The sequence below is a fragment of the Rhinatrema bivittatum genome, chromosome 3 (assembly GCF_901001135.1).
Source record: "Rhinatrema bivittatum chromosome 3, aRhiBiv1.1, whole genome shotgun sequence".
Classification (NCBI taxonomy): Eukaryota; Metazoa; Chordata; class Amphibia; order Gymnophiona; family Rhinatrematidae; genus Rhinatrema; species Rhinatrema bivittatum.
Window position 1 is genome coordinate 323,402,091 of NC_042617.1, and position 27,231 is coordinate 323,429,321.

Genomic DNA, 27,231 nt, shown 5'->3' on the forward strand with positions numbered 1-27,231 from the left:
TGGAGCAAAACCTCTGCATCTTCCAGTGTGGAAGATCTGTCCAGCTTGGAATCTGAATTTGTACTTTGCTTACTGGGTGGCCCTCCCTTCAAGCCAATGCGGAGGGTGTCGTTGAAGGATTTAACCCTGAAGACTGTTTTCCTGGTAGCCATTTGTTCGGCTAGGTGAATATCTGAACTGCAAGTGTTGTCGAGTAGGGATCCTTTCCTGCGCTTTTCAGGGGATGGGGTTTCTTTACATACATTTCCTTCCTTTTTTGCCAAAATACATGTCCCCTTTTCACCTTAATCAGGCAGTCGAGCTTCTGGCTTTTCCGAACTTCACAGACGATACTCCAATGGCTAGGGAGCTTCACTTATTGGATGTACTTTGAATTCTTTTACAATATCTCATGGTGACGAATGCCTTTCAGAGATCTAGTCATCTGTTTGTCCTATTCAGTGGAGCAAAGAAGGGAAATAAGTCCTCCAAGAGCAGTGTTGCTGGATGGTTAAAGGAGACAATAGTCTGGCTTACATCTGTAAGAGCTGGTCAATGCCGGAGGGTTTGAGAGCACATTCTACTAGGGCGCAGGCAATCTCGTGGGCAGAGTGTCAACTGCTTTCTCCGCAAGAGATTTATTGTGCAGCCACATGGTCTTCTCTTCACACTTTTACCAAACATTACTGTTAGATATGTGGGCCCCAGAAGAGGCGACGTTTGGGAAGAGTGTATTGCGTATGGGTCTTTCGAGTTCCTGCCCAGAATAGAGGGGCTTGGTTACATCCCACTCATCTAGACTGATCTGGGGTATGAACCGGAAAGGAAAATTGGTTCTTTCCTGCTAATTTTTGTTCCTGAAGTACCATGGATTAGTCCAGAGACCTATCCCATTTTCCCGAAAGAATTTCTCGCTTCTGGATGTTGCTGAACTGATGTTAAATATTCAGAGTAATGAGACGTGTACACAGTTTGATATTGTTTTGTGTTAAATCAAGGGGGCCTAGTTTACTGTCGGCTCCAACTTTAAGTCTCTCTTTGCCCAAGGTTTATTGCGATTTGATAAGGTACACATCTTGGTCAATACTGAGGAGATTGCATGAGGCACTCTCGGTTATGTAGCAGTGCCTCAAAGTTTTGTTCTCTGCCTCCATCTGCTGGTAGGGATGCATAAACTCATTTGTCTGGACTGATCCGTGCCCCTCTTACAGTGGAGATATATAGAGTGTCGGAGTGTCAGATTCTCTCTCTCCCTCCCCTCCCCCCCCCCTCGTTGTTCAGGACTCCTCTGACTCATAATCTCCAGACTTGCACCTCATTAGGACCAGTAGTAAAGTTACACAGGTAACATGGCGCATGTTGCCAGGTTAAGCCTTTGCAAAATTTGACTTTACGCGTGTAAGTCTTGACTCCACCCCAGAATGCCCATGCCCCACCCCTTTCTGCCTCCTTATTCTTGACGCACGCACAGGTATGTACAGCTTCTTAAAATTCGTGGCAGATATATAGTGTCAGATTGTCTCTCTCTCTTTTATTTTTTTAATTCTTTATTTTAAATTTTCTTCATTAATTATAACAAGCAAAAATGCATACATATATTGCAAATCCATTCCTTAATCATAACAATTTAATTCTGCCCTTATAATCAAAACATAAGCAAAATCTAAGGAAATTGTAAACCGTTAGTAAAATCAAAGCTGAGCGAAAATAAAAGGTAAAGGTGCTGACACCTATTATATAAAGTAAATAGAGACAACAACAAATTCTATTCTATACGCTCTCACACATTTTCTGCACTTTGGGGGTGCGATTCTAGGAAAGCCTGTAGTGCTGCAACCTCAAAGAAAACATACTTTTGATCTTTATACCAAATTTCACATTTACACGGGTATCTTAAAAGAAAACTGGCTCCCCTAAGCAGGGTGCCAGGTTTCAATCTAAGAAACTCTTGTCTCCTTATTTGAGTTGCCCTAGACAGATCTGGATAGATCCAGAGCTGTTGGCCATGATATTTTTGCAATCTATTGTGTGAAACACAAACGCAGTATTGTATCTCTCTCTTGTGGAAACATGAATGATACAAATAGAGTTTCTCTTGATGTTATCACTGTCTCAAATGTTGTTTCAAGGACTTCTGATAAGTCAATAGATTGCTCCGGGTGATCTTCTTTTACTAAAGATTTTTTGGGGATGTAATAAATCTTAGCCAGAACTGGAATACCTTGTTCTGGTATCTTTAATACATGTAGAAGATATTCTTTAAACATATCTTTTGGTGCAATCATTGTCAGATATGGAAAATTTAATATTCTTATATTAGAATATCTAAAATTATTCTCCATAAATTCTAATTTCGTCATATTTGAGATCTCACTTTTTACCAAATCTTTTTGAATGGTTTCAACTTTGCTCAAACGTTCTTCCTGTGTTTCTAACTTAACATGATGAGTTGTAACTATTTTCTCTACATCTAATACTTTTTGTTGTGCTCCTACATGTGTTGTAGTCAGCTTTATTATTGCTGTCTCTAAAGACTTAATTGCAGCCCAGAGTATATTCATTGTTATTTCAGATGTCATTGGAGTTACAATTATATTATCTTCAGACTTCCCCTTCTTGCCTCGCCCTACCTCAATGTTTCCCAACCCCAATCCTTCTTCAGGTAATCTTTTATCAGAAGATGTCAAATCACCATCTTTATCTTGTGAAGCTATTGGTGGGGATGGGATATTGGGAGCTCTGGGGCTCAAAGAGATAACTTCGGCCAAAGAAACGGATTCTCACTCTAAGTCCGTTTCTAACGCGGCCCTGTCCTCCGGATTTGTATTTGTTGTCGGCACAAAGAATGATGGAATCTGAGATTGAGCTAGGCCTGGTATGGGAGATGAAGACATAACCTCCCTTACACGGGCCTTTCGTTTCGTATGAGGCATATTCAATTTCAGAATTTCTCTTCTTTATGAACAAGTCTCTAATTAATCCTTCTAATTCCAACGATTTACAATATGGAGGTCAGGAGAGAGAGATTATCACAGTTTACTCACAATTTGAATTCATGAAAATCTTAACATCACGAAAAGGTTTAGCACCAAAGCCGCGCGTAAGCCCCTACTGGTCCCACCCCCTGATAATGTCACCGTTGCATCGAGGTCAGACCAAGCAGGAAAGATCTTTTCAGCGGCAGCAAATTGAGGAAAAAGAACAAAGGTAATGTTTATTCGGGCGGGAGTGCCTCCTCACCCTTTTCTCTCCCTCGGTGGCCTCAAAATGCGCCACAGGGGTGTCTGGTATAAGCCCCTACCGGTCCCGCCCCCTGATGATGTCACCGTCGCGTCGAGGTCAGACTAAGCAGGAAAGATCTTTTCAGCGGCAGCAAATTGAGGAAAAAGAACAAAGGTAATGTTTATTCGGGCGGGAGTGCCTCCTCACCCTTCTCTCTCCCTCGGTGGCCTCCCTCTCTCTCTCTTTTACCCTCCCTTATGGTCACTTGTGCATGTAAAGGCTGCACACATATGCAAAGCAGGGATATTTTAAATGATACACATATACTTGCACGCATGATATAAAATTAAGTGAATCTTTGCTCTCATGCCACATTCGCGCTTTTATGTGTGCAAATGCGCTTGTTTTAAAATTTACTTGTCAGTCGGTATGCTGGAACTCCATCAGCTCCCTGGAGCTCATCTAACCTGTCTAAGCCCCCCGGTTATATGCTCAAGGTTTGGACTCCTCCCTCTTGCCAGGATACCTTGGGGAGCCCAAGCTTAAGAAGAAGTGGGTGAGATACCTGAGCCCATTCCTTTAAGTTAGATTGAAGGATTCGCCTATGAACTCCCTAACATTATCTCCACCCCCCCCCCCCCCCCCCCCCCCCCCCCCTCAGCTCAACCTTGCCGGGATAAACGTCCCTTTATTCAAGGGAGACCACCCTTGACAGAAAATCAACGGTAGAGTATTGTCTCTCATGTGTTCTTAGCTTCCGGCCAATATAGGCTAGTGGATGTCTTTGTCCAACTTTCTTCTGGGCTATTACGGCCTTTTTTATGTCTTCTGATCTTCAGATCTTCTCTGGCCTCCTTTTCAGCCATCGCATTGTGGGTGGTTTGGACTCCCTTTGCAAGAGTGGCACCCGGTTTATTACCTTGCCTCTTCAGAACCTTACCCTTCCCCAGGGTATATTTTTCCTGACGGCGTTGCTTCCGGGGCTTATGAAGTTTAATGTCCTTATGAACAAGGTCCGGGCCTTCCCTTGTGAAGGGCTCTTGAACCGCTGGCTCTTCAGGGTCGTGGCTAGGTGGACCCGTTGTATGCTGATCCATAAGGGCTTTGAAACTCAGGCAATACTTCCCATTAATCACATGGTAGTGTAACCAAGGAAGTACTCCGACCTCCATCATCCCTTTACTGGTTGGGGTCTTCAGGTGTACCTGGCTGGTGAGATATCGTTGATGTTCTCTGTGAACATATGCCAATGTCACTACTTTTCTACCTTCAAAATGGATCCGTTTCAGCAAATCGCACTGCACCAGTGTTTTTACACTACTGGAATCCATTAGTGCTTGGGTGGGAACTCCATTCAACTCTACTGCTATCGCACATTTAAAGGTTCCCTGACTAGAGATCTCTACTAAGTTGCAACAGTAAGAAGTTACCACATAAGTGTCCATTGCCTCCAATTCTCTGCGGGAATAGTCTCTCATGAATTGTCCTCGCTCCCCACCACAGAAGCATGTCAAGCCGACTGAAGGCTGCTGCTGGGGTAACCGGCTCAGTCGGTCCTGTCCTGGAGAGTCTGGGCTCTCATTCCCTCTCTGTGTTGAAGGTTTCTCTCAGCAGGATGATGGTACGGGCATGGCCTGGGCCTAATGGTATGCCTCTGCTACCACTAGGACTTTTTCTATCGTCAGATCTGGATGCCAGTGAACCCACTGCCACATGGGCAGACTAAGATTGTTCTGGAACTGCTCCAGCAAAATGGCTTTGGCTGCCGCCTCCCCAGTTTTTACATCCAGACACAGCCACTTCCAGGCGGCATCTTTGAGGCAGTGGAAGAAGTTCCTAGGGTTTTCTCCAGCCCAAAAAACTCCCCCTTGAAACCGCTGTTGGTATGCTTCTGTGGTAATTCCTGCTCTTCGCAGGATCATTGCCTTGACCTCCTGATACATATATATGTATATATATAAATCACCAATCCAAGTAAAGATCCCTGAAGCACTCCACTGTTTATCTGTCTCCATTGAAAAAACTGACCATTTAATCCTACTTTCTGTTTCCTGTCTTTTAACCAGTTTGTAGCCCACAGTTTGATAAGCCTCTTGACACAGTCCGGTAAGTAAATTTCCCTGGTGGTTAGCCCACCTATATTCAGGCCAGCCTGCTAACCTTACAGTATGCTCAAAGTTCTTCAAGAACCCTTCTGGATCCTCTCCCAGGGTCTTCTTAAGGAGGGTCGGTGATAGTGGCGGTGGTCAGGTCACAGCAGTTTGTACTGCCTGGGCTATCTGCATAAGCACCGTATGTTGCTGCATCATCTGTACTTGTAATGCATCCTGCTGGGTAATTTGTGCTTGCAGGGCATTCTGCAGTTGCTGTTGGCCAATGACAAGAATGTGGATTACTTACTCCATTTTAAATGATTCTCCAAGTGTAGGAGAACAAACAAAACAAAAAAAAACCTGCTGATCTCTTTGACCCTTACTTATTGCTTGACTCCTCTATAACCAGGCAGGGATAGCCCCCTTGACCTGAACACAAGGTAGGTTGGAGCTGGGAGAGTCCCAGGCAAAGAGAGAGAAGAGAAAAAAACCTCTTCATGTGTTTTTTTTCCTCAGTGCTTAGCCAAGCCACACACGTTCTTCAGCTGCTAGAAGGCTGCACAACAAACAAACTGTTCCACTTCATAGTCCTCCCTAGAGACTGGTTTTTCCCTCTGTGCATTGCTTAAAGGGATCCCACTACTGATACCATATGTGGCACTTGAGCAGTCAGTGGCATGATTACAGCCAGAGGAAACCACACAGGAACTCTGGCTGTGCTTAAAGTGTTCTTTATTTACAGTGATCTTAAAGACACACAAGTGACAGCAAACAATAAAACAGACTCCTTGAACTCAGGCAGTCTCTAAGCTTTAAGTACAAGCAGTTTACCAACCTCAGTTAATACGCTGGCACTCCATCAGCTCCCCAGGACCCATCTAAACTGTCTAGGTCCTCAAGTTTTATAATCAGGGTTTGGACTCCTCCCTTCTCCCAGAAGACCTTGGGGAGCCCAAGCTTAAGGAGTACCGAGCAGAATACCTGAGTCCGATCCTTTAAAGTAGACTGAGGGAGACGCCTATACACTCCCTCACAGATGCCTAGATCTTTTTCCTGAGTGATAATTCCTAATATAAAACCTAACATCGTTTAACTACAGCATGGGTTATTTTTCTCTATATGCATTACCTTACACTTCTCCACATTAAATGTCATCTGTCATTTGGATCCCCAATCTCCAGTTTTGCAAGTTCTTTCTGCAATTTGTCATTATCCACTTGTGATTTACATATTCAGAATAATTTTGTGTATATACATACATACATATATACATACATACATATATATATATATATATATATATATATATATATGTATGTATGTATATACATACATACATATATACATACATACATGTATATATGTATGTATATACATACATACATATATACATACATACATATATATATATATATATATATATATGTATGTATGTATATATAGAGATCACCAATCCAAGTAAAGATCCCTGAGGCACTCCACTGTTTATCTGTCTCCATTGAAAAAACTGACTATTTAATCCTACTTTCTGTTTCCTGTCTTTTAACCAGTTTGTAGCCCACAAAAGTACATTGCCTCCTAACCCATGACTTTTTAATTTTCTTAGAAATCTCTCATAGGGGACTATGTGAAACACCTTCTGAAAATCCAAATACACTACATCTGCCAACTCATCATTAACCACATATTTATTAACTCCTTCAAAAAAAATGAAGCAGATTTGTGATGTAAGACTTCCCATGGGTAAATACATGCTGGTTGTTTCCCATTAAATCATGTCTATCTGTATGTTCTGTGATTTTGTTCTTTAGAATAGTTTCCATGATTTTTCTTGGCACTGAAATCTGGCTCACTGATCTACAGATTCCCATATCTCCTCTGGAGCCCTTTTTAAATATTGGGGTTATATTGGCCACCCTCCAGTCTTCAGATACAATGGACAATGTTAATATTAGGTTAGAGATTACTAGTAATAGATCTGAAATTTCATTTTTAGTTCTTTCAGAACCCTGGGGTGTATACATCTGGTCTAGGCAATTTGCTACTCTTCAGTTTGTCAATGTGATTTGGTTTAGTTCAACTAAATCATCATCTTTTGAAAACCATCTCTGGTATCACCCCTACATCTTCATTTGTAAATACAGAAACAAAGAATTAATTTAGTCTTTCCACATGGCCTTACCTTCCCTAAGTGCCCCTTTAACCCCTCGGTCATCTGTCAGTCCAGTCGACTCCCTTACAGGTTTCTTGCTTCGGATATATTTTTTAAAGTTTTTATTATGAGTTTTTGCCTCTACGGCCAACTTTATTTCAAATTCTCTCTTAGCCTGTCTTATCAATGTTTTACACTTAACTTGACAATGTTTATGATTTTTTCTGTTTTCTACTGATGGATCCTTCTTCCAACTTTTGAATGAAGATCTTTGGGATAAAATAGCCTCTTTCACCTCACCTTTTAACCATGCTGGTAATCATTTTGCCTCCCTTCCACCTTTCTTAAAGCATGGAATAGATCTGGATTGTGGTTCTAAGATGGGATTTTTTTTAACAATGTCCACACCTTTTGTACACTCTTAACCTTTGTAGCTGCACCTTTTTTTTTTTTCTAACTATTTTCCTCATTTTATCAAATTCTCTGTGAAGATTGTTAAGCAAATCTTCACTCTGTGGCATCAGAAAACATGCTAACTCCACCTTTTCTTCTTGCAGTTCCATGTTATTAACATTTCAAACATAGCAATGAGTTCCTACCTTTGCAGTACACTTCCAGTAGTTTCAAGTTAGGTCACGGATGTTTTACAGGAGTTGCCTTCAGCTAGAGATATAGGGGCCTCCTGAACTCAGCTGGGCTCACAATCTTATTCCCCTCCCAGCAGGGGCCCGCCCACAGAGCTCTCTCCCTCTTTGGAGTTAAAGTGCACAAGGCTAAATTCCTGGTCCTGCACATGCAAAAAGGGGGAAAACATTTGTCACTTTATCACAGTTTTCATTTTGTAATTTTACTGCTAGAGCTGTAAATATACTTATTGTTCCCCTTTCGGTCATTAATTAAAATTTGATCATGTTATAGAAACATAGAAATGATGGCAGAAGACCAAACAGCCCATCCAGTCTGCCCAGCAAGCTTTCACACTTATTTTTCTCATATTATCTGTTACTCTGACCACTGAGGTCAGAGCCCTTATTGGTAACTTTTTGGTTCTAATTTCCTTCCACCCCCGCCATTGATGTAGAGAGCAGTGCTGGAGCTGCATCAAAGTGAAATATCAAGCCTAATTGGTTAGGGATAGTAACCACTGCAATAAGCAAGCTACTCCCACACTTATCTGTTTTCCCAGCCTGTGCAATTTTGTCCTTGTTGGTTGTTGTCTGAATATAAATCCTCTTGTCTTCATTCCCCCCTGCCATTGAAGCAGAAAGCTACACTGGATATGCATTGACAGTGAAGTATCAGGCTTATTTGGGTTGGGGTAGTAACCGCCACAACAAGCAAGCTATTCCCACGCTTATTTGTGAATGCAAATCCTTTTTCCCACATGTCCTCTTGCCATTGAAGCATAGAGCAATGTTGGAGTCGCATTAACCGTGTGTATGTTTATTGAATTAGGGTATTAATCACCAGGTAGTAGCCAACATTCCCACAAGCCACTGCCAAGCGGCTCCACAACCATTACCACTCTCCCCAAATTCTGCATTCCACTAAGAATTAGATCTAAAATAGCTACCTTTCTCATCTATTCCTGAATCATTTGCTCCATGAAGCAGTTGTTTATTCCATACAGGAATTTTATGTCTGTAGCATGTCCTGATGTTACATTTACCCAGTCTGTATTGGGGTAATTGAAATCTCCCATTATTACTGCATTGCCATTGGCTAGCTTCCCTTATTTCTCTTAGCATTTCAACGTCCATTTCATTATTTTGGCCAGGTGATTGGTAGTATACTCCTATCACTACACTCCCAACACACATGGAATGATTTCTACCCACAGTGATTCTATTGTACATTTAGTCTCTTGCAGCATCTTTATCCTATTGAACTCTATGCCATCCCAAACACAAAGTGCTACCTCACCTGAAGTTGATTTACCCTATCATTATGGTATAATTTGTTCCCTGGTATAGCACTGTCCCATTGGTTATCCTCCTTCCACCAGATCTCTGAGATGCCAATTATGTCTACCTCTTCATTCACTGCCATACACGCTAAATCCCATCTTACTTCTTAGATTTCTGGCATTGGCATACAAATGTTTTAAAGTTGTTTATATTAATCTGCTTTTCAGTTGTCAGGGATCATTTGGAATCTTTTAACTCAGGTGGTTCTTTGCTTATTGACACATGGACTACTTTTGCTTTTATTGGAAATGCTTTTTGTTGGGATGCCCTAACTCTCCTGTTTCATTAGTAACCTTTGAAGATACCTCCCTCTGAACTATGAGCTGCTGAGTGACTGTCGGCTTTCCCCCTTGTTCTGTCTTAAAAGTTGCTCAGTCTCCTTCTTAAAGGTTAGCACCAGCAGCCTGATTCCACTCTGGTTAACGTGGAGCCTGTCCTTTTGGAAAGACTCCCCCTTCCCCGAAAGGTTGCCCAGTTTCTAAGAAAAATGAATCCCTTTTCTTGCACCATCGTCTCATCCATGCATTGAGACTCCGGAGATCTGCCTGCCTCTGGGGACCTGCATGTGGAACAGGGAGCATTTCAGAAAATGCTACCCTGGAAGGTCTGGATTTCAGCTTTCTACCTAAAAGCCTAAATTTGGCTTCCAGAACTTTCCTCCTACACCTTCCAATGTTGTTGGAATTTACATGTACCAAGATGGCTGGCTCCTTTCCAGCACTGTCTAATATCCTATCTAGGTGATGAGTGAGATACACCACCTTCACACCAGGCAGACAAGTTAACAGGCAATCCTCACATCAATCAGCTGCTCAAATATCTACATTCCTAATAATCAAATTGCCAGTTATGATGGCCAACCTAACCCTTCCCTCCTGGGCAGAAGAGGAAAATCCATCAACTGGAGAGCATATCCTTGCTACAGGATCACTTCTGCTGCTCCAGGTTGATGCTTTCTGATCAGGTGATTTCTCTCCTCCAAGGCAGTACCAGGCTGTTAGATTGGAATTGGGACTTGGCTACTATTTTCCTGAAGGTCTCCTCTATGTGCCTCTCTGTTTGCCTCAGCTCCTCCAGGTCTGTCACTCTGGCCTCCAGAGACTGGACTTGTTCTCAGAGAGCCAGGAGATCTTTACCCTGGGTATACACATACAATTTCTCACCAATGTGTTTTGGTGGGTGGTGCTCATTTGTTGGATCCGCAGTTGAGATGACTTTTGTTTTATGTTGCAGTTATTTGTTCCTCGCGATGCAGCTTCATAGTGAAACATGGATGTATTGGGGGACAAATAACTTTTTTAAACTTTATGTCATACATGGACTACATTGTTTTTAATTTGCACTTTATTATGATTTTCAAAAAGTATACATAAATTATACTCTCAGGAAAAGAAAAGGGATACATACAAAACATAAAGATAACATCAGAAAATTACAAACAACGATATTATATGTTCTCTTAGGAAACATTGAGAGATGGAACCTGTTAAATCACAGGGGAGATTTTAAAGAAACAATTTAAAGTAACTAGCTTAACGATTGATGGCTACCTCATAGTTATCGATTACCAACTTTATTGTGGGGTTGTGGCCACCAATCTTGCATTCAAAAAAGATTTCAGCTGTTCTATAACCATAAATGCAAAACTTTCACCCTTACCCTTAATTAGACATCTGCAAGGATATCTAAGTAAAAAAGTGTAGCCTAGGGCTACTACCTGAGGTCTCAATTTTAGAAATTCCTGTCGCCTTAATTGGGTGGGTCTAGCAAAGTCAGGAAAAATCTTGACCAGTTGGCCAAAGAACATTGCTAAGGAATTTTGAAAGTATGCTTTCATTACATTGCTAACATCTTTCTCTATGACAAACGATACAAGTAGCGTACCTCTGCCTAGTATCTCTAAAGCAGAACTTTCAATATATTCAGTTAAATTTTCAAAAATAGCTAATTGGTCTCCCTCATTTTTCCTTTCGATTTTAGTAAGGAAATAGGCCTTGTTTATGATGGGCAATTTAGATTCTTCAAATTCAATATTTCTAGGAAAAATCTTTTCAAAGTGCTTTGAACCTCTTCTCCTAAAGCCCAAGGAAAATTTAAGAATCTTAAATTCAAATGTCTATTGTAATTTTCCAGTGCTTCCAATCTCTTAGACTGGTATGCCAGATCTTTTATCATTTTAACATCCACCATTTGGACTTGTAAAGTTTTTTCCTCCACCACTTTCATCCTATTTCCGATGTTTCTTATTTGATCCTCCATTTCAAGCTTCAGGTTTTGTATATCAATATCCATTTTATTGTATCTCGCATCAGCTTCCTTAACAAATTGTCCAATACCAGCCATTAATTCCCACAATATGTCCAATGTTACCGTGGGTGGTTTGGGAGGGATAATCAACTCACCCCTTCCCTGTTCCCTCGGTTGTATGGAAATCCTCCCGGTTGCAATCTCCGACAAACTCCTTGCCTCCTCGCTCGGGTATACTGGAGATACTGATATCTCCCGATCTTCTTGGCCCGGTTTTGTTGCTGTTCCCAGCAAACTCGAAGAGAACCTCGGGCTAGGCATCTCAGCTCCCTCTCGGCGTTCTCCCCCCGATGAGGGAGTGATGTCATCACGAGGCACCTGTTGTCGGAGAGCCGCCTGTTGCCCAGGCGCCGGTGGGGGTCGGTAATCCGGGGGACTCAAGCTGACCTCCCCAGGCAGCACCGAAGCTCCCTCCTCGGCAACCGCAGCGGGGATCCCATTCCCCGTTTTCACCATCAATGCGGCCGTGTATTCAGTAATACGCTTCTGCGGGTCAGGCTGCGGCGGGTCGGTAGGAAAGACCCGCATTTTGCCTTTTCTTTTAGCAGGCATCTTTTCTGAGGCAACAACTTTTCAGGAGCGTTTTACTGAGCGTCCGCTCTCGCCGCCATCTTGGTTCCTAATCTTCCCTACATTGTTTTAAATAAAGAAATTGACACGATTCTCAATGTGTTGATTATAATACTACTTTGAATTGCTTCCACCTCACTCTTGCTGGCTAATAATTGATTGTGAGGATTAGTTTTCTCTATTTTTGATTTTGGATTTTTCTGGTGTAATGTATTATTGGGAAGAAGATCGTGAATACTTTTAGCCCACCAGCTTTGTTCAGTTCTCAAAGCTAATGTACCTACATGCCTTCTCATTTAAAACTGCCGTGGGTACAAAGTAGACATAGTGTGGTCACTCGCATTTGATTTATGTACAGGTAGAATTTTGCTTGAAAAGTGCACATTGATTTGAAAATGTGATCTGCTGGTGCACATCACTTCCCCAGACCTAAACCGTTCCCTCTCAATGTGGCTAAAAGCATGCACATTGTGGAGAAATGTGCAGATTCCTAGCTGCTTTGAGATAGAGCAGTTTCAGATGATTTATGCAGGTTAAATGATTTATACCCACAGAAATCGCTTTGAAAACTGGCCTCATGATGTTTCCCAGAGGCGTTATTTCATGATTGCTTAAATAAGTGTTGTTATAGTATGGCCATTCAGCCCACTTGTACTTTATTTTCTTTGATCCATGTAGAAAGAAGTGGAGCTTACAGAAGATGAAGAGGCGATTAAATCTTACCTCCTAGAAAATGAACCGTTGTCTCCTGAACTATTGGACAAGATTGTTGCAGATTGGTGGCTAAAAGAACCTATCCGGTACTTCCATTAGCAGTCTAGCACTTGCTTCCTTGACTTTGACCCAGTTTGACTAAGGCATAAGTGCTGTTTCATCACTCTCGCTCAGTAATCCAACTGGTCTTTTCACTCCCGTGCTTTCAGAAATAGTAGGAGCAAATATCAGCAAACACGCTGCAGGTGGCATCTTTTTATTGGAGTAAGCTACACTATTTGTAGCTAATATCCTGTAGTGCAGGGGTGAGCAAACATTTTGATCCTTGCCCCCCCCCCCCCCCCCGCTTTCATCCATACAATTTGGTGGGCCCCCCACCCACCAACGTTGGGTTACATCGTGTATGTGTGTTGGTGTGTGTGTATATGTCAAAGTTTCTCATCAACCAATCAGCTGTTGAACCATTTGCCAAATAGCAGGCAATCACACTGCCAGCCAGAAACTCAAAATTTCAGTTTTGATTCTCTTCAGGTTGCTGAAAGGAGCAATCAGATACACACAAACACAAAGAGAGGCAGATACCACACCACATCCAGACAGGCACTTCACAGTAATCGTAGCACAAACTATGCTGTACATGACTTCTGAGGCACACAACCTTGGAGTAATACTTGATTTAAAGCTTACCTGTAGGCCCCACATTAGGCAGGTCATAAAAAAAGCGTTTTTTAAATTGAAGACATTGATGACTATAAAACATTTATTACCTGAGGGTCTTTTTAGAACAGTCTTACAGGCCCTACTCTTTCAACAGTGGACTATTGCAATAGTCTGGTTTCCATGTTAGAGCCCTAGAGATACTACAGTATAGCAAAACTAGGATTCTAACAGGCTTTAAGCCTTCAGGATCTTTACCAATTACATTGGTTCCCTGTTTTTGATCTCAGATCAACCTTGTTCATTGCTCAGTAAGTTAAGAAAGCATATACCTGGGAGACAGTTAAGATCCATACCATCCAAATGAGATTATAAACTGCAGACCACACTTATTAAAGCATTCACCAATGTAACTCCTATATTATGGATTGCCATATTGAAATGGATATGTGGCACCCCTACGGGTTGACCATTATTTATTTATCTATTTATTTATTTGTTTATTTATTTATTTAATGAGTTTTATATACCATCATTCGGAATTGTCAAAATAACGCCATCATAACGGTTTACAAAATACAATGTTACAGGGATAAGGGGGGTTAAACAGGGTTTCCAAAGGTTCAAACTGTTGTTAAACATAGGGGGTATCATATGCAAGGTTACTGTTCAGTTTTATGTTTCACTTCTTGTTTATAATACATAGTTGTGATGAATTTCATTTATTCTTCAGGATGGAATGGTGGGCGATGTTGTTGTGTTGTTCATTGGGTGAGTTGGTATGCTTTGTTGAGCAACCATGTTTTTAGATCTTTTTTGAAGGTTTTTAGGTTTTCTTGAGTTCTGAGTTCAGTTGGTAGGGAGTTCCAGAGTTTTGGGCTACCAAGGGAGATTGCTCTCTTTTGGGTTGAGGTGAGTTGATTTGAATGCGTTGGTGGTGTTTTTAGAAGTCCCTTATTTGCTGATCTAAGGTTTCTGTTTGGGGTATGCAGTTTTATAGAGGGGCTTAGCCAACTTTCTTGTTTTTCATATATAATTTTATGTAGGATGGATAGTACTTTGTATTCAATCCTGTATCTGATTGGTAGCCAATGAAGTGAAATAAGTGTTGGAGTGATGTGGTCATGCTTTTTCGATCCAGTGAGGATTCTTGCGGCTGCGTTCTGCAGGATCTGGAGTGGGTGAATGGTGTTTAGAGGTAAGTTGAAAAGAAGTGAGTTGCAGTAATCTATGTTGGAGAAAATTAGTAATCGAAGGACTGATCTGACGTCATTGTTGGAAAGAAAAGGTTTTAAATGACGTAGTGTAAGTAGCTTATGATAACCGACTTTGATTTTTGTTGAGATATGGTTTTTGAAAGTTCCCTGTCAATTATTACTTCGAGGTTGTGGGCATGATTGATTGGAGATATGACCGTATTTTGGTTCATGAGGTTGAGTGGTGGTATTTGAGTAGAGTTGCTCCTTCTGTCTAATAATATTAATTCAGTCTTGTCGAAGTTGAGGATGAGTTTTAGGTTGGTAGTATTTCCTTTATACGGTTTAGGTAAGTGGCTGTTAATTTGTATGTTTCTTCTAGTGATTTTTTTATTGGGATTAATATTTGAATATCATCAGCATAGATGAAGTGGGTCAGATTTAGATTTGATAGGAAGTGGCATAATGGAAGCAGATAGATGTTAAAGAGCGTCACTGATAGAGCGGATCCTTGGGGAACTCCAGTGTTTAGGTTGATTTTCTTTAAGAGGGAATCATTAAGTAGCACTTGGTAGGATCTTTGTGATAGGTACGAGGAGAACCATTGTAGGGTTGTTTTATTAGCTCCAATTTCAGATAGACGGTCAATCAAAATAGAGTGGTTTACTGTATCAAAGGCTGCTGATAGGTCGAGTAGAATTAGAAGGTAACTTTGGCCTTTTTCAAAACCTTTGAGTACGAAGTCGTTCATTGCTAGTAATAGGGTCTCAGTGTTCAGTTGCATTCTGAAGCCAAATTGAGCAGGTAGGAGGATGTTGTTTTCATATAGATGGTCAGTGAGCCGAGTGTGGACAACTTTCTCAATTATTTTGGCAATGAATGGGAGGTTTGATATGGGTCGGTAGTTCAGTGGGTTTTCTTGATCTAGATTATTCTTTTTTAGAATGGGTTTGATGATAGCCGATTTTAGGCATTCTGGGTAGTTACCTTCCATGAGGGAAAGGTTTACGATTTCAGTTAATGTCTTAGTTATTGGTGGTTCGAGATTTTTTATCGTTGTAATGGGTATGGCGTCAATAGGGTGTTTAGCTGGGTTCATTTTTTTAATGATCATTTAGATTTCTAAGGAAGATGCTGTCTCAAAGTTGGACCAGGTTTTTGTTTGAATGCTCGGTAATTTCTGGTCTTGTGAGTCATTTTTTAGGTTGTTCTTAATGAGGATTTTGATTTTTTTCATTAAAGAAGTCTGCGAAGTCGTTGCTAGTGATCTTTGGTGTTGATTGTGATTGATCGTCGTAAGATGATTTTGTTAGGCTTTTTACTATGTTGAAGAGCATCTTAGGGTTTTGTTGGTATTTGGTTATTTTGTTAGTGTAGAAATCTTTTTTTGTTTTATGGATGAGTTTTTTGTATTTTGCTAGTTGTGTTCTGTATGCGTTTAGTAGTGTGGTTGTTTTGTTTTTTCTCTATAATTTCTCTATTTTTCCAAGTTTCCGTTTGGCTGCTCTGATGTTTTTGTTGTACCAAAGGTTCTGATTTTTTGGTTCTTTTATAGTTTTCGTTATTATGGGATTTATCTTATCTGCTATGGTTCTTGTTATGGTGATCCAGGACGATGTTGCGTTTTCTGTGTTTGATAGGTCTATATTTGTTAGTTCATTTTGAAGATTTGCTTGAAGAGTTTCAATGCAGAAAGGTGGACGGTAAGAGAAGGATTTGGTTGTGCTTTTTCTTGTAGTGAGTTTATGATTTGAATATAGATTTGTGTGGATGATAGAGTGGTCTGACCATGGTATTTTTGTTATCTTCGTTTGGTGGTTTGACCAGAAATTGGTGTTGATGAAGATTAGGTCTAGTGTGTGACCTGCTTTGTGCGTAGGGCCATTGATAATTTGATTGAGACTCAGTGATGATAGTGCATCAATGATTGAGGAGCAGGCGGGCGAGTAGGGGGTAGTGTCTATGTGTAAGTTGAAGACACCAAGAATAATTATGGGTTTGTTAATTGATAATTTGGTCAGGAAAAATTTAATAAGTGGTGAGCAGTTTTTTTTGAGAGTATTAGGGGGGCAGTATACCAGGCAAATTTGTAAATGTGGAGAATCAAATAGTGCAATTTCCAGTGGAGAACAATTGCTTGTTGGAATTAGTTTCATCTGTTTTTTTTTTTTTGTGATTAGCATTAGGCTACCACTTTTCTTTTTAGGTCTGGGTAAAGAAAAAGTTCTTTAGGTGGAGTTATTGATTTGGTTGATTAATACTGTGTCTGTGTTTTTTGCCCAAGTTTCTGTAATGGCTATAAAATCTGGTTTTTCATCTTGACGATTGGTATTTTTTTTATTATGGATTGAGCATTAAAGAGTAGGAAAGAAAGTGTTAGGTAGCTGCTGAGAGATTTGTTGTTGTTGTTGTGAGTAATGGTTGTGTGTTGATATTAAATTTTTATTTTTTATTTCGTACCTCTTTCATTCCAGTTGTCAGTGTTTGGGTCATTTCTGATGTCTTTACAGATTTTGGGTGGTCGATGGTTTGCCATTCTTTGAACGTTCGGGGAATGTCTGGAGAATATTTACTGCTGGCACTGCGGATTGCACGAAGGGGTGCACAAAGGGGAGAGCCCCTTTCTCACGCCCCTTCGATGCATGATGCGCGGCGCGCAACACCTGGAGGTGTCGCTGTCTTAGCGCTCCAGTGCTGGCGACGTCGGGTTGGTGGGCGTGGCTTACGGTCTTGGCCTCATGCTCTGAGATCCCGGTAATTTTAAAGGCACTTGCCTTTTTTCTTTTCTCTTTTCCTTCTTTTTTTTTCTCTCGCCGGCGCTGTCAGGTAGTTGGTGGTGGGTGGGTGTCACCTAGCCCCTATAGATAGCAAATAACTAGAGCAGGGGTGGGCAAGTCCGGTCCTCGAGGGCTGCAAACCAGTCGGGTTTTCAGGATACCCCTAATGAATATGCATGAAATAGATTTGCATACAACTGAGGCAGTGTGTATGCAGGTCTCTCTCATGCATATTCATTAAGGATATCCTGAAAACCCAACTGGTTTGCGGCCCTCGAGGACTGGAATTTCCCACCCCTGAGCTAGAGGGAATACCATTTTACAGCTCCTCCTCTTGAGGCAGCTGAGTGGGTGGACCTTGCTTATAACTAGGGGATAGGGCTAGAAATATAATTCAAGGAAGAATTGAGTAGAGAGTTCAAGGAGAGAGGAGCCCTAGGGGAGTGGGTCCTTTTTTTTTGGTGAGGCCTACAGTTTCACCTGAGATATTTTGGAGAAACCTCTGCCTGTGCACTCCCTGCCAGATTAGGTACCAATAGAGAGAAATCAAGAGACTTTATAAGGATTTGGACTATGTTAAGGGCTATTTTTCCTGGGTTACAGCCTGCTGGTCTGGGAAAAGTTTACTCCCCCCCGGAACCAGAGACCGGTTCTCTAAGACCTGTTAGTGCTCTTCAAAAGCTAATGAAGAGCGGTGGGGACAGTGGCCCCAGAAGATATTTGAACTGTCAGTGAAATATCTTATTTAGGGTGAGAGGAGGTTTTTGGTCACCTTTTCTCTCCCTTCTGGGAGGCTCAGAAGAAGAAGAAAAACCTCAAATAAAGAACCAAGGAGCATCAGTGAAGACCCTCTACAGGATCTTCAACCAGGACACAGATGCAGGTTAGGTCACTGTGTGAAGTCTGCTGGATCCAGGTAGGACTGAGAGAACCCAAGGGGAATCCATTGCAGTCTGGGACCCTTTGTTGTGCGTCCCAGCCACATGGGTACCGCAATCGGGCCTGCTCACCTCACACGGTGCTCCACAAGCGCTGGCCTGGCTGCTGCCGCTAACCCCCGGCGTCCCCAGTGCTCACCACGGCCTTCCTCAGCATCCTCATCCCTGCAGGCCGCACAGCAGAGCTCCCGACGGGACTCCGTGTCTTTGGCCGTCTCAGCCCCGCCCCTAGGTGCGCGCGCGGCCGACGTCCATTCTTTTAAAGGAACAAGTACAGGAAACCCGAGGGAGGCGCGTTAGGATGACATCACCAGAGCCCTGTATTTAAGGCAGAGCTCAAACCCCTGATTCCTGCCTTGGCAATTGGGTCGACACTGTTGGTGCTCTAGTTTGCCTCATGTGTTCCAGCATCTCCTGTTCCAGCGTGTCCTGTTCCCTGTGTCTCCGTGTGTTCCTGTAAACCTTCTAAGGTAGTACCTCTTCGGACTGACCTCTGGTACTGACCTCTGCCTGCCTGACCACTCTTCTGTCTGCCACCTGGAACTGACCACTGCCTGCCTGACCATTCTTCTGTCTGCCACCTGGAACTGACCACCGCCTGCCTGACCATTCTTCTGTCTGCCACCTGGAACGGACCTCTGCCTGCCTGACCATTCTCCCATCTGCTGCCTGGAACTGACCCTGGTATTGACCCTTGCTTTGGCTGACTATTCCTGGACTGATACTCTGGCTCTGACCCTTGCGCTTCACTCGGACACTCTCTTCTGGCCTACTGTGACTACCAGACCCAGCTGCTTGGAAACTCTCCACGGCTTCCACTTGACTAGACCCACAGGCGCTGCCTGTCTTGCCTGGAGAACCTCCCTGGACTGCTACCTCCCTGCGGTCTCCGGAGCCTCCAGTTCGGGTCTAGTCCATCCATTCTGCATCAGCCATGTACCCTTGCTCGTGGTGGGCACACCCCTCCGCTATCTCTCCGGGAGACCCCAGAGGCCCACCTAAGTCCAGGCGGTCCGGGTACCCAAGGGCTCAACCTGCGGAAAACCTGGACTGTTATTGGTGAAGCTCCAGTTAGCCTCTGTCTCCTCGTGTGCTCTGCTTCCTGGTGGCAGGCGCTCTCTGGGTCCGACCAGAGGGCCGTACCAATCCTGCACCAGGCCAAGGGTCCACCTCCAGTTGCAACACCCTTCAGGAGTGGGGACTGCTAAGCTCTCATGTAAATGGAGTTAGGATTTCCCCAGGAGCCTGGAATTCAGCACTTACAGAGAGAGAGAGAAAGGATACCCATTTGTACAGACATTTACCACACATGGACGTTTATTACCTTTTAACAAAATCAGTACACTTTATTTTTGGAACACCCAGTCCTGTGTCCAACAGTTTTTGTCCCAACCAGCATCAGGAAAAAATCATTACCCTGCTGCACACATGAAGGGAGTCACCTTACCGCCTGGGCCAAAGCACCTGCTTTCCCCCATAGAAAGAATCCACCTCTGGGGAACTACAAACGGGAAGGCACCCATGGCAAAGGAGGATAGTCCTGAGAAACTTACACTTTTTTGTGTGCCCTTGGAGGAGCTGCTCGTCAGCAGAAAAGGGTTACAATTCTAAACGTTTTTCAGAAAAAATGTAATTTTGTAGCGGCATTTCAAGTTTAGCAAGAGAAGTTTTAATTCATTTTGCTTTATTTTTCTTTATTGATTGTATCATATGATAAATGTTAATTTTATGAGTTTTATATACTTTTGTAAACCACGATGATCTATTTTTTGGAATTTGGTGGTATCTAAGAAATGCAAATAAATAAATGCATAAATAAATAATTTTGCCCAAAATATCCACATGCAAGTATGAGCTCCAGAATATCAATGGGCACACCCAAATGACATGGACATTGGGTGTCAGCTTGTCAAAAGGCCTGGAATTTGTTTTACCAATTTTCCTACTTTCAGAGTGTATTAGATGAATTGCAGAATGTAAATAATTGAACAATGTTTTGCTTTTTTTTGCTAGCTCCACAGGGTTTATTCTTGATGGCTTCCCCAGCACAATGGAAGAGGCTGTGTACATGACGGAACAAGAGCTGTACCCCGAGGTCGCACTTCTTCTGGAAACTGAAGAAAGTGATATCATTAATCGCCTCCTTCCTTCACGTTTGGCAAAATGGAAGAGAATTCAGGATAAAAAACAGAAATATAAGCAGAAAGTAAAAGAGATAAAGAAAAAAATAAGGGTAAAGCATTGGTTCCTCATTAAGGGGTAGATTTTATAAAAGTACGCCCGCGCATACTTTTGTTTGTGCACCAGGCGCAAACAAAAGTACGCCAGATTTTAATAGATACACGTGTAGCTTTTAAAATCCGGGGTCGGCGCGCGCAAGGCTGCACAAAATTGGCAGCCTGCGCGCGCCAAGCCGCACGGCCTGTCTTCGTTCCCTCCGAGGCCGCTCCGAAATCGGAGCGGCCTTGGAGGGAACTTTCCTTCCACCCCCCCCCCCACACCTTCCCCTCCCTTCCCCTAATTAACCCGCCCCCCGGCCCTAACTAATTCCTCCCCCCCTACATTTATCACGAAAGTTACGCCAGCCCGAGGTAGGCGTAACTTGCGCGCGCCGGGCCAGCTGTCGGCGCGCCATGGTCTGGTCCGGGGGCTGGTCCAGAGACCGCGGCCATGCCCCCAGAACGCCCCGATGACGCGCCGGCCGCAACACGCCCCCCGACACGCCCCCAACAGGCATCCCGGGGCTTTGCACGCGCCGGCAGCCTATGCATCATAGGCTCAGTGCGCGCAGGGGGAGCTTGGGGCAGGTTTTCGGGGAGTATGCGCATATCTTGCGCACACAGGGGGAGCTTGGGGCAGGTTTTCGGGGGGGGGGGGGGTATACGCGTATCGGCTGTGTCAGATTGTAATATCAGCTAGGTACGAGGTGGCAGTCCAGTGGAGAAAAAAGTACTCTCCTAGCATGATCTCTGTATAAAAAAGGAAATTGGGAGTTTACCAGATGGAGAAACTTAATTGCTATATGGAGGAACACTATCCCATCCTTTGTACAAACCTGGGTAATATCTGAAACAGGGGATTAAGTTGGAGGTCCCGAAAAGTAAAAAAAGTAAAAAAAAACCGGACGCTCAATTTTGCCGGTGTCCGGTTTCCGAGCCCGTGGCTGTCAGCGGGCTCGAGAACCGATGCCGGCAAAATTGAGTGTCGGCTGTCAAACCCGCTGACAGCCACCGCTCCTGTCAAAAAGGAGGTGCTAGGGACGCGCTAGTATCCCTAGCGCCTCCTTTTCCCCGTTTTTATTGCGTCATCTAATTTAAATAGAGAATCGCGCGCCGGGAGAGCGGGCGTTCGTCCGCTCTCCAGCGGACTTTACTGTATCGGCCCGTGAGTGATTAATTTATTGAGGCTCTTTGATGCATCTTCCACCAGCACTTTAAGAAGAAATATTTTTGGATCCCACTCTATATTCATTTTTGTAATGTCTAGAATAAGTTTCTGTAGGTTCTTCTACAAAGGAGCCCCATTGTTCCAGTGCCCCCACACTGCCTACAACGCTTATCCGATTCATAAAGATACATGTTTTCAATTTATATGGACTCTAATAGCATCTGTAAAATACTTTATAGATATTTCTGCCAGTTGGGTTGAAATTGAAGTCTTAGCCAATCTCAACCTGATCTCCTCCCAGACTTCTTCCTTTAATGTGCAGCTTAATTGCCATTCCCAGTCTGTCTGATGGTTTAATTTTCCATACACTTGTGCAATACAGCTTTGTAAATTGTTTATATGATCCCCTTTAAACAATGTGTAATAACCACATGGCTTTTCCAATATAGTTTTCCATTTACTAAAAGACTGCTTTCCAATTCTATACTCTAGTTTTTTAGTTGCAGATAGACATAAAAATCAATATGTACCAGAATGTATTTCTCCCTCAGAGATGCAAAGTCTAACTACACATTATTATCCAAAACTAGTCCAGTCAATTTAATCTGTTAACTTCTTTTGATACCATATTTTGATACCATATTTTGAGCTTTTGATTCTTACACAGACTATATTATCATTTTCTTGGACATCTCCGCAGCCTTTGACATGGTTGATCATCAGATTATCATCTCTGGACTCAAATCTATAGGTATCTCTGGCACAGTTTTACAGTGGTTTTCTTCATTTCTCACAAATTGCACTCAGCAAGTCAATATAGGTAATCACTCTTCTGATCCTTACACAATTGCTTCAGGTGTTCCTCAGGGTTCTTCATTATCTCCTATTCTTTTCAACATCTATTTGTTAACACTCTGCCATATTCTATCTTCTTTAAATGTACAGTTCAAAATCTATGCTGATGATTTATAGTTCATGGTTCCATACAATACTTCCTGTTATGGGAGTCTCAGTTTAGTGGACCCTTGGGCCGACCTGCAGGAGACTGGGAAAGATGGTCAATGTCTCTAGTATGTGGCAGGCTGGGAGACAGATGTTCAGGCTGGACATAGAGGTGCTCTTCACCCTGGAAGCTGGTACTCCCCTGGGAGGAGCCCAACCGCTGGGACTTAGGTGGCTTCACCCTTGGAAGCCGAAGCCCCCCCCCGGGAGGAGTCTGTAGAGGCCCGGCCGCTGGGACTTAGGCGGTAGTGGATCAGGACTGGGAACTAGAACCAGACTAGGACAGTAGGTCAGTACTGTAACGGGGCTCGGGTTCTGGAACCAGGCAGGAACTGTAGCAAGACTCGGGTACTGGAACCAGGCAGGAACTGTAGCGGGACTCGGATACTGGAACCAGGCAGGAACTGTAGCAAGACTCAGGTACTGGAACCAGGCAGGAACTGTAGCAGGACTCGGGTACTGGAACCAGGCAGGAACTGTAACGGGGCTCGGGTACTGGAACCAGGCAGGAACTGTAGCAAGACTCGGGTACTGGAACCAGGCAAGAACTGTAGAGGACTCGGGTACTGGAACCAGGCAGGAACTGTAGCAAGTAACCAGGAACCAAGCAGGTACTGGAGCAGGCAAGCAGGAACCAAGCAGGTACTGGAGCAGGCAAGCAGGAACCGAGCAGGTACTGTAGCTGGCAAGCAGGAACCGAGCAGGTACTGTAGCAGGCAAGCAGGAACGGAGCGAATAGCAAGGCAGGTCACTCCGGGGCACAACGCAACAGGGAACCAGGAAGTAAACCCTTTGCAAGGCAAAGACTGAGTGTCCGCGGCCGGCTTATCAAGGCCGCGGCGTCTGACGTCAGGAATTGGACGGAGTCACCACTGGCGGGAAACGGCCTAGAAAAGCGCCCAAGTGGCGCGCGCCTAGAGACAGGGTGTCCATGGGAGGCTTCCCGGCGGCGCAGCCCTCGCGGGGATGCCGCCGAACAGGCCGCAAACTAGGCCAATGAAAGCGGGAACAGGTCAAGGAACACGGAGGTAAGGGTCTGGTCGCGGCGCTCGCGGCCAGAACCGCAACAGTACCTCCCCTCTTACGCCCCCTCTTAGCTGGTCCGAGTTTACTTGGGTGGTCCAGATGGAACTGCCGTAATAAGTCCTTGTCGAGGATGTTACGGGCCGGTTCCCAAGAATTATCCTCGGGTCCGCAGTCCTCCCAGGCAAGCAGGTACTCCCATTGGCGTTGATGAAACCAGACATCTAAGACCTCACGTACTTGATATGTAACCTCGTCCGGTACTGAAGGGTCCGATGGTTCAGGAGCCCGGGAGTGGTATCTGGATAAAACAAGAGGCTTCAACAATGATACATGGAACACGTCATGTATGCGCATGGAGGAGGGTAGGTGTAGTCGGTACGAGACTGCTCCCACTTGTTCGGCAACTCGAAAAGGCCCACAGAATCTTGGAGCTAGTCTTCGAGATGGAATACGTAGCTGTAGGTTTTTGGTACTAAGCCAGACATGGTCTCCTGGGAGGAAGATAGGTGCTGGCTGACGATGCCTATCCGCCCATTTCTTGGCGGACTGGGCGGCTTTACGGATCTTTCCCTGGATAGACGTCCACAAGGAAAGAAGCTGGTGGGCTGAAAGTTGCACTGCTGGGAATGCACTAGGTTCAGGTGAAGGCAAGGGCGATCGAAGTTGCTTCCTATAGACGACCAGGAAAGGCGAACCTCCAGTAGCAGCATGCGAGTGATTATTATACGAGAACTCCACCCACGGGAGTAGCTTGGCCCAATTATCTTGGCATTCGTTCATGAACGAACGGAGAAAAGTCTTCAAGGTTCGGTTAGTTCGTTCTGTTTGCCCATTACTTTGAGGATGGAATGCAGACGAAAGACTAAGTTGCACATTGAAGCATTTGCAAAGTGCCTTCCAATAACGAGCAGTAAACTGGGGTCCTCGATCGGAGACTATATCCTGCGGGAGACCGTGAAGTCTAAAGATTTGCTGAGCGAAAAGGTTAGCTAGGTCAGGTGCAGAAGGCAACTTTGGCAGAGGGGCAAAGTGCGCCATCTTGGAGAATCAGTCTACGATCACCCAAATGACCGAATTACCTCCTGAGACGGGAAGATCCATGACAAAGTCGGTGGAGATGTGTGTCCAAGGCTCCACCGGGATGGGCAATGGTTGCAACAGACCCCTGGGCTTCCCGATGAGCGGCTTTTGAACGGCGCAGGTAGGGCATGAGCCCACAAAAGCTTGGACATCCTGTCTCACCATCGGCCACCAGTAGAATCTGTTCAACAAGTCTAAAGTCCCTTTACAGCCAGCATGGCCCCCAGTGAGGGAGTCATGAACCCAAGTGCGAACTGCTCTCTGGGAACGACGTGGAACGACGGTCTTCCCTTGGGAGGACACCAAGGTTGTTGCTAGACTGACTTTCACAGGATCCAAAATATACTGAGGCGTGTCAGGGGTCTCTTCGACCTCAGAAGTGCGCGAGAGCTTATCGGCTCGAACATTCTTAGAGCTGGGTCGATAGCGTAAGGTAAAGTCGAACCGATCAAAAAACAGCGACCACCGGGCTTGCCTTGGGTTTAGGCATTGGGCTTGCTTCAAGAATGCTAGGTTTTTGTGATCGGTGTAAATCGTAACCGGATGGTTGGCTCCTTCCAACCACTGTCTCCATTCCTTCAGGGCAAGTCTCACGGCTAGCAACTCTTTATCACCAACACAGTAGTTGCTCTCTGCCGGAGAGAATTTCTTCGAGAAGTATGAACAGGGTAGCAATTGTCCAGAATCAGAGTACTGGCTCAGCACGGCCCCCTCAGCCACATTGGAGGCATCAACTTCCACCACAAAGGGCCGGCTGGGATCCGGATGACGAAGGCAGGTGTCTAACAAGAAGGCTTCCTTAAGGGCCTCAAAGGCTTGGCAGGCAGGAACAGGCCAATCCACCGCGTTGGCCCCCTTTCGGGTGAGGGCAGTCAACGGGGCCACAATACAGGAGTAGTTAGGAATAAAGTGACGATAAAAATTGGAAAAACCGAGGAAGCGTTGCAACGCTTTAAGGCCCTTAGGCCGGGGCCAATTCTTAATTGCCGCCACTTTTTCAGGATCCATTTGAAAGCCGGTTGCAGAGACTATGTAGCCCAGGAGCGGCAGGGACGTCTTCTCAAAGCTACATTTTTCCAGTTTCGCGTACAGACCGTGCTCCCTAAATATTTGGAGCACTTGACGCACATGCTGACGGTGTGAAGGCAGGTCCTGGGAGTAGATTAACACATCGTCGAGGTAAACGATCACGCAGGTGTTCAGAAGATCCCGCAACACCTCATTCATAAGGTGCTGGAACACTGCCGGGGCATTACATAAGCCAAAAGGCATCACAAGATACTCGTAATGCCCGTCTCTGGTATTAAACGCGGTTTTCCACTCGTCTCTGGGACGGATTCGGACTAAGTTGTACGCTCCTCGTAAGTCCAACTTTGTGAAAATCTTCGCTTCCTGGAGACGATCGAGGCGCTCCGGGATTAACGGGAGCGGGTAACGGTCTTGCTTAGTAATGGAATTTAGGCCTTGATAGTCTATTCACGGTCTCAGCGAGCCGTCCTTCCTGCTGACAAAGAAGAAGCCTGCCCCTGCAGGCGACTTGGACGGGCGAATGAACCCCTTGGCCAAATTCTCTGAAATGTACTCAGACATGGCCCAGGTCTCAGGTAACGATAAGGGATACACCCTTCCTCGGGGAGGCATAGTACCAGGTAACAAGTCTATAGCGCAGTCATACGGACGAAGCTGCGGAAGGATCTCTGCCTTGGTCTTGGAAAATACGTCTGTAAAGTCCTCATAAGGTGCAGGGGGACCTAAGACAGAGTGCATCAACGGAAGTGCAGGAATCTTAGGCACTTTCATACAATTAGCTAAACAGAAAGGACTCCACTTGACAATCTGTAACGTATCCCACTGAATCGTGGGTGAATGCTTCTGTAACCACGGCAACCCTAGCACCACAGGGTGGACAGCCTTATCCAACACTAGGAAGGCTATCTTCTCCGAATGGATCGCCCCGGTGCGGACAGTAATGGGTACCGTGGACATCAGGACAGGTCCTGGAAGGAGCGTCCCCTGGATACAGGTAATTCGTAACGGGGCCTCCCGTTTATGTGTAGGGATTCACAGCAGGGAGACTAGGTCCTGCAGGATGAAATTACCTCTGGCTCCCGAATCCAGGAACGCCATCGTCTCAAAAGAACCTCCAGGATATTCCAGGGTAACA

The 27,231-nt window shown here is 44.3% G+C and overlaps 1 protein-coding gene across 5 annotated transcripts in view; it reads left to right on the forward strand.

Moving 5' to 3' along the window:
* The window catches only part of AK9 (adenylate kinase 9), an 829,950-nt gene that overhangs the window by 523,347 nt on the left and 279,372 nt on the right, over positions 1-27,231 (forward strand). For all 5 annotated transcript variants that reach the window (XM_029595283.1, XM_029595287.1, XM_029595288.1 and 2 more), the window contains 2 exons: positions 12,969-13,090; positions 20,586-20,805. In XM_029595283.1, coding sequence (XP_029451143.1) covers positions 12,969-13,090; positions 20,586-20,805 — 342 coding nt within the window. The remainder of the gene's footprint in view (positions 1-12,968; positions 13,091-20,585; positions 20,806-27,231) is intronic.